Here is an 8,231-nt window from a genome sequence, read left to right as displayed (position 1 = left end):
CTAATCCAAATAAGAACAACAATGTAGTTTGTTGTTGTAAATAAACCCAATCCAACCATTAGTATATAATAACAACAATGAAACCAAAACCTAATTTATTTTGTAATGAGAGAATTTAGCAATTAGAAAAATCTCACATTTGATTCCCACCACTACCACTATAACCTCTAATTAAGAAATTGGGTAGGTGAGACAGTGGTAAAGTAAACCACACTAACCATATTTCCACATCTTCTAGTCAAATCCTAAAACAAACTTCCCTTTTATTTTGTATTGGGTCAATCTATCCATTGTTAGTCGATTCAATGTATGAGGGCCGTTTACACAATTCTCCATACTCCAGAGCCACGTTTGTATTAACAAGAGGGTATTGTTTAACTACTCTGTGTTTTGGAGTTTTTGGCGGAAATCTAGCAAAATAATTTTTGGTCAAACTGTTTTTATGTTATTCAAAATCTGTAATAGTAAAAAAAATAATTAAATTAATTATATCTGTCGGCTAAGCATCTCTATATATATAATTGAAAAATAAGACCAGTCTTTCAATATTTTTTCACATCCTGAAGATGAACCATCGTTGCTGGTTCGAAACGTCAATAAAAAAGAATCTTTATGCCATGGATCCGGAAGATAATCTAAACAATCTGTAATAGATTTTGGTCAGAATATTTTTATGTTATTCAAAATTGGTTTTTGAATGCATAATTAAATTCAACACCCAAAAAACTCATAAAAATTTCAAATAAATGATACAAACTTCACAAAATACTTACCAAAGTTTATACAAATTTGAGAAGGAAAAAAAAATAAATCCACATTTGTCATATTCGAGTGTTATTAGTCACACTAGGCCACCCAATTAAATGAATGAATAGGATTTTTAGAAGACACGTAATCACAGTTAACCTCTGGGCATATCAAAACATTCAACGGTAATCCGATGCCACGTGTAATCAACCCAATGAGGAGCGCGTGGTACGCACAAGATAAGATGAGGTGTGGCAGAGATGAGACGCGTAGATATTTACACGAACCCTCTCAAACCCCAATCGCGCGAAAGCAAGTAGGAGAGAAGAAAATGGCCGCCTGCAGCGCCAAATGGGGCTATGCGAATCCATTAAGGGAGCTGACAGGCCGTCAATATACTCATAATACTCGGGTTGTTCCGAAAATCACTGTGAGAGTTATAAGGGCGGAGAGTACCCCGGCCGCAATCAATCCGTCCATTAGAAAGAGTGAAGAAAAAGTGGTCGATAGCGTTCTAGTCGCCGAACTTTCAAAGCCCATCACCGCTTATTGCAGGTAGATTGGTTTTCTCCGTTATTAGTAAAATTTTAATTTTCTAGGTTCTTCCGCTTCCTTGGATTTTCTGCATTAGTAACTGGACAGTCTCGACCTTTCTGATGAGTCGAGGTACATTTTTTAAATTTTTTTCTAATCGTTTTTAAAAATTGATATGATTAGGTTTTCAAGATTCAGACGATTTAGGTTACTGGTGTTTAAAAAGTTCAGATGATATGAGTTTCTTGTTTCAAGGTTATTCTGAATGTTACTGTAAATTGGGGAAGTATAATTAACAAGGTTATTCTGAATGTTAATGTAAATTGGGGAAGTATAATTAAAAATAAAATTGATTTAAAACTAAACTCATTAAATTTGGGCCAAAAAGATTTATAACCCTAAATAATCTTCCGGGGAATATCGTTAAACATAAATCCTAATAAAAAATGATTATAAATTATAAATCCTAATAAAAAATGATTATAAATTGTAGAGATTATAATTTTCGGGGACTCAAAAATCATGGTCGATCATGTAAATGGAAAATGCCATATCAAATGCCTCCACCTTTCTGCTTGGATGGACAGGATCATGTTCTTTTGGGGCCATTTACGAGATTGCACCATCAAGCACATCTACAGGGCACAGAACCAGCTTGCAGACAGCCTGTCAAAGAACGGTCTTTATCTTGATCCAGGCTGCTGGTCCTTGGAGGTAAAGTCTGGAGGGGAAGCATTTTCCATACAGGACTTCTCTCTCCCAGGCTTTTGATTATCTGATCTGGTTTTCTTATCCTTTTTTGTTTTCCAAGCTTTTGTATGGCATATATATGTTTTCTGCCGACTCTTCCCCTCTGTTCTTGCACGATGTGTCTCATCTACATGGATCTGCTTAAGTTACCTTATCCCCGAGTTTTTGTGTTACATCTCCCCAGTTTATCCGGTCTCATCAGCATGATATGTACTATTTTGTATCTTGAGTCAATATAATATAATTTAGCTTTTTCTTTCTGAAAAAATAATAAATTGTAGAGATTATAAATTGTAGAGTAGAGATGTTTTTTATTTGATTAGAGGAGTGAAAATTCTTTGAGCTTAATCAATACAGGCTAAGCACATTTGGAGAATTGAACTTGGGTGGTGAGGGAGTTAACTGCACACTTCAATCATTTGGTCTACCCTTACTTGACATTGACTTACTGAAAGAAATTGGACTTTGTGTATTTTCGAAATTTGGACTTTGCATCTCAGGCAACATTTTACTACTGGACTTTTTCTAAACTGTAACAACTGTTTGTTTTTTTTTTTTTTTTTAATCTTTTCTGCACAATTCTATAACTCAATATGTGAATATTTTGATTAACCAAGTAAGTTATGAACTCTGCATTAAGCTAATATAAATACCCATTTCAACATTTCATCAATGGGAGAGATTTGAAGCTTGCAGTGCCCATTAGTTATAGAAATGATACCTTGGTTGATTTAGTCTTTCTGGTCGAATAAATATGTTCATTGGAGATTATACCATCAGATCAGAGGGAAAAGAACATCAATGGAGAAAGAAGAAAGAGTCGCACAAATTCTGAATTGCCCAGCGAAAAAGGCTTACCCTATTTATTACCTGATTTTATCTTCATGCAATAATTTATGTACAGCAGTTACTCCCTAGAAGGAATTTACTTGTAATCAAATGTATTGTGCTATGATTAGCTGCTCTCATTATTATTTATTTCTGTACATCGGTTACATACCCAGATGAAATTTACCTGTATTTGATTGTATTGTGCATGATTAGTTGCTATCATTATTAAGTAATCAGTTACATATGTTTTGCATGCTTTAGTAATCAGTTACACTCTGATAATGTTCAAATGATCCCATTACATTGTAAAAATCAATCCGGCCATATGTGATAACATTCATTCATTCAAGTTTGCTTTATTCCAAAACAATGTCCACTGAACAGATTTAAAGTTTGAGTTTGAATTTTAACAATGTCCACTGAACAGACTTAAAGTTTGAGTTTGAATTTTTATCCTTTTGTTAAAGAGAAAGCCATGACATTGAATAATTTATTTTTTATAATGTGATTGCAGGTGCTGGAGATCTCAGACATTTCCTCTTTGTGATGGATGCCATGTCAAACACAATAAGGCCACTGGCGATAACGTAGGGCCCCTAGTCTTGAAGAAGTAGAACTTGGCGATAATGTAGGTCCCCTGCTCCTGAAGAAATAGCACTGTGAAGTATTAGACATTGAATTTCTAATAAGGATTAGGATTACGTGTTTAGAGAGAAATAAATATGGAAAAGAACATGGGTTCGTAAACCAATATTTATATGAGATTGAGCTCAAGTTATTTTCTAATTGGAATTTATTCTAAAGCCCAGGCACTGAATTCAGATGGAATTTATTTGTTTATTTTTCTTTTAAGAAAGGCTGCATGTGTTAACCGGGCTTTGATAACGTTATTAAATTCTTAATACTATTCGTTACTGATAATCCAAAGGACTTCATGTAATTTTAATAGGTAAATACTGTCATCTCTAGTTTGTTATTAATAAGAATTTATTCAATATTTAGGTTTAGGAATATGTTTATATTGATTTTTTATAAACATTTTTTATTCAAACCGTGTTAAATATTAGAGATCAAAGTTGCGTAAGATGTGATGTTTTCATTTTAAAAAACAAAGTATCCAGATAATTTAAAAGGAAAAAGAAGAAACCATCCTGATAGAAAAAATTTAAAATTGGACCATCATTGGAATAAATCAAAGGACCCTAGTGGAACCTACATTGGCATCATTGATAATTGTTATTGTGACAAGGTTAGTAAAGTGTGAAAAAAGACATTGATAGTTGGACCATCATTGGAATAATCAAACAAGACCTTAGTTGAACCTACATTGGAATCATTGATAATTTTTATTGTGGCATACTTAGTAAAGTGTGAGAAAAGACATTGATATGGTAACAACTTCATAGGGAACTTGACTTCCACTGGTCCTTTTGTCTCGATGCAGTAATACTATTTTTTTTTGGAAAATAGGGAGGGCCAAAATTCCAGGTTTTTATTAAACGAAGCAAATCAAATATTAAAAATGAAAATTTCAATTTTTTACTATAGGTTTGGTTTAAAAATAAAAATGATTATTATGGGAAAAAAACAAACAAGACCGTAGTGGAATTACATAATTGTTATTGTGGCATGCTTAGTAAAGTGTGAGAAAAGACATTGATATGGTAACAATTTCATAGGGAACTTAGACTTCTATTGGTCCTTGGCAGGAATATTTATTTGAAAACAAGAAAGGGGTATAATTTTTGGAACAAATCAAATATTAAAAATTACAATTTCAATAGTTTTTATTTCAATAGTTTTTATTCTGGTTGCTGTTTGGAAAAATTACAATTTCAATAGTTTTTATTCTGGTTGCTGTTTGGAAATAATAATAAAGATAAAATGAGTCATAAACGTGTCCTCCAACTTGTTATTTAAGTTATTTTTTAGATACAAACATATATGTGATATACATTTTATATAGTAAATATGAATGGGTATATATATATATATAATTTTTGATTGGTTAATTTATAAAAAAAATTAATTAATTTTAACAAATTAAATTTAATTATATCATAATAAATCACTTTCTAAATTCATTAAGGAGTTATTTTATTTTTATTTTTATTTTTTAAATTGTTAATGCAATGATTATATCTGACTTTCAAACATTGTTTTTTGGAATGTGCGGTAGATAAAAAATTCTGGTTTCTTTGATATCTAAGTCTTTTGTAATATCTAAACCATTGTGCTTATACACTAGTAAATAAGCCAAAAAATTTGCAAATTTACAACACATACTAATTAAATGGAGGTAGGATTACATAGCCTGGCCCTTTACATAAGTTAATACAAAAACATAGCATAATCACATAGCATAATCAAGATGTTTCAAAAGACATTCTCAGGAAATCAAAGAAGTTGGAGATTTGGAAATTGAAAATTTCTTTTAACACTTGAAAATGATGGAGATGATGAGGTATTATCATTTTCTATTTTTTTTAAGAAAATTTCCTATTCAACAAATTTATAAATTCCAAAAAAAATTAATTTATCCACTTCCAATAAAACACTTATACTTCTTCAATTTAAAGAATTTAAATTTAATTGCATCACAATAAATCACTTTTTAAATTAATAAAAATAATTTACTAATTCAACAAAATTATAATAACCTAATAAAAGAGAAATGAAAACTTAAAATTTTGTTCGTTAAATTTTAATTGGTTGGGGTAGTTATATTTGTAATGCACCCCCGCCTAAATCCCACCCAAATCACATATTAGGAGGTGGTTACTGAGTTGACCCAAGATTCAAAGTGTCGTTATGGAAATGGGGTCTAAAAATTTCAATCTTTTTACTAGCTTAAAGCTTCAAACAAACATTACTGTTGCGTCAGTGTCCTCATGACAATTCCAATGATATAAAATTTCACCTCAATCCGACCTTCGGGGCAAGAGATGATACCATTTGAATTTCTACAAATTTAGAGAATGCCACATCATCAGCCTTGCCAGGTGGCACCAACGTGGTTACCATAGCTAACTTGTTGACACCACTTGGCAATGGTATATTGATTGTTGTTCGTTCTTAGCATTGGTCCTTGAAACCCACACTTATATTTATATGACTTTGCCATAATGGCAGCGACATTATATATATATATATATATATATGCGCTGTCCACTGTTGGAAAACCTCCTGCTACCTCGACCATTAATGCTTTGCGCATTCAAATTTGCTTCGGGGTAATTCTTCTAGGCTAATGTGTATGTGGGTTCGCCTTATCGGTAATGAATAACTTGTCGGGCTGACTTATTCGCCATTGCAGCGTGAATTATGTCATCTCACACCATTTAACTCACATCGCACCACTAAACCACTGGGGACCAACCTTCGGGCTCACGTGTCCTGGTGTGTCCACCCCTCTTCTCCATCAATGCTCCCATTCGTTAGCTCCAACGACCCTTGCTCATGCAGGCAACAACTTGAGTCAGCGCAACTCTCCCTTGCACATTGCGCTTCACTGCCTCCGGGAGACGGACTTTGGGACATAATTCTCCTGTCATTTGGTGTTCCAGTATCTCCATCGAAGCAAGGCCCAACTTAAGTCCTATTGCAACTACCCTTTCACATGAACACTGGGCCTTTCCACTGGCTAATACAAGGACTCCAGTTCACCTCGACCTTCTCCACCTTGTCGGCTTTGACACAGTACAAGGACTTATCCCTTCAGACTCTCAGAGGTCTATGGTATCCCTTGATGATCAATCAACATGCTAGAATCCATACACCTAACCATAAGCATATATAGGAGTACATGTCCATAGAGGAACAAATTCCCATCATACTTATTGCTTAAAGGCAGTATCAGGCCAAATTAGGAAGCATAAACCAAGTTATCAAAGCTCTTAAAGTAATCTCCTCCCCCACAAGGAGAACAAGGTGTCTCAGCCCTAAACTTGGAGAAGGTAAAAACACTGACCCAAGAACTTGGGTTTGCGTTATTGGAGAGCTTACTGAACTTTTAGATGAAATAGACAAACCAACAAACCAACGAGGAGGGAGGGATCTCCAATATGCTACCCTAAACTCGTAATCAAGACAAGTTCATGTTCCCGCGATTTATGAAGGAGCTTCCATAAGGTTCACTAAGGTGCCTACTGGTGCTATCGCTCCTGACCTTACAATAGAGTCACCGTCTCTAGGTTCCTAATGACAAAAATACAAGACACAATACAAGGACTTGTCCATTTAGAGCAGGGACTTATCCCTTTAAACTCTTAGAGGTCTATGGTCTCCCTTGATGATCAATCAACATGCTAGAACCCATACACCTAACTAGAAGCATACATAGGAGTACATGTCCATAGAGGAACATATTCCCATCATACTTGTTGCTTAAAGGTAGTATCAGTGCAAACTAGGAAGCATAAAACCAAGTTATCGAAGCTATTAAAGTAATCTCCTCCACTATAAGGAGAACAAGGCTTTCTCGGCCCTAAATTTGGAGAAGGTAAAAAGACCAACCCAAGAACCTAGGTCTGCATTATTAGAGAGCGTAGAGAACCTTAAGATGAAATAGACAAACCAACATACCAAAGAGAGGGAGGGATCTCTGATATGCTACCCTGAACTTGTAATCAAAACAAGTTCATGTTCCTGCAATTTATGAAGGAGCTTCCATATAGGTTACTATTAGAGAATAACTATATATATATATATATATATATATTCACACTAATAGAGTACAAATCCAATTGAGCACCATGACTATAACTAGCCATTCAAACAAGGATTTATCATATCATTCCAACACCGAATCCACATACAAAATATAACGCCCATCAATGAGAAATTCACATCATCATGTGCATAGTAGAGATGAAACATTGTGTGAAGTGCAGGAATGTCATTCAGGGCATTCAAACTCATGAAGCAGTGCCTTTCACAACACTGAAACATAGGGTTCACTTTGGCTTGAGCTCTTGTTAACAAGGGAATATAAACCTAAAACCAAGGTATACATTGCTGAAGACATGGAGGAGACCACCATATAAAGTTACACGTCAATAAGGATAAAAGAGGAGGAAATCCTCAATATTACCACATTGCAACATAAACAATTCTAATGAAAGCTTGTAATCGATGTAATCACCATACTACAATATGAAAGGGTTCCCATGCTATATGTTGTTGTGACATAACTAATATTCTTACACGCTATCCCAATGTCTTTAAACATTACCACAACACTTCAGTCTATCCTGTAAATAATAATAACGGAGACATGTCTCATTCATTAATAACACCATTTCAACCAGGTTTGTAAACATATTTTATTGTGAGTAAAGAGCATAAGAAGCACTTATTTTAAATAGTAC

At 34.0% G+C, this 8,231-nt stretch overlaps 1 protein-coding gene across 2 annotated transcripts; it reads left to right on the top strand.

Moving 5' to 3' along the window:
- Window positions 1–1,013: 1,013 nt before the first annotated feature.
- Window positions 1,014–3,783, top strand: NEET (2 iron, 2 sulfur cluster binding protein). 2 transcript variants are annotated; one of them, XM_089448823.1, is made up of 3 exons: window positions 1,014–1,302; window positions 1,869–1,995; window positions 3,377–3,783. In XM_089448823.1, the coding sequence occupies exons 1-3, from the start codon at window positions 1,079–1,081 to the stop codon at window positions 3,407–3,409; spliced, it is 384 nt and encodes a 127-aa protein (XP_089304949.1). In that variant the 5' UTR covers window positions 1,014–1,078; the 3' UTR covers window positions 3,410–3,783. The 2 variants fall into 2 exon arrangements, with proteins under 2 accessions (XP_089304949.1, XP_089304950.1); XM_089448824.1 differs by lacking the exon at window positions 1,869–1,995 and having other exon boundaries at window positions 1,023–1,302.
- The last annotated feature ends 4,448 nt before the right edge of the window (window positions 3,784–8,231 follow it).

This window comes from Pinus tabuliformis, chromosome X (genome assembly GCF_031772625.1).
Source record: "Pinus tabuliformis cultivar Carrire ecotype Pingquan chromosome X, CPIR1, whole genome shotgun sequence".
In the NCBI taxonomy this organism is placed as follows: Eukaryota; Viridiplantae; Streptophyta; class Pinopsida; order Pinales; family Pinaceae; genus Pinus; species Pinus tabuliformis.
Note: the sequence above shows the minus strand (reverse complement) of the source record. Positions and strands in the feature narration are given on the sequence as shown.

Excerpts from the sequence above, each read along its gene's own strand:
- NEET (XM_089448823.1), top strand. The coding sequence starts at position 1,079 with ATGGCCGCCTGCAGCGCCAAATGGGGCTATGCGAATCCATTAAGGGAG. Across the intron at positions 1,303-1,868 it reads CCCATCACCGCTTATTGCAG|GATCATGTTCTTTTGGGGCC; the intron begins GTAGATTGGTTT and ends TTGGATGGACAG. Across the intron at positions 1,996-3,376 it reads CAGGCTGCTGGTCCTTGGAG|GTGCTGGAGATCTCAGACAT; the intron begins GTAAAGTCTGGA and ends ATGTGATTGCAG.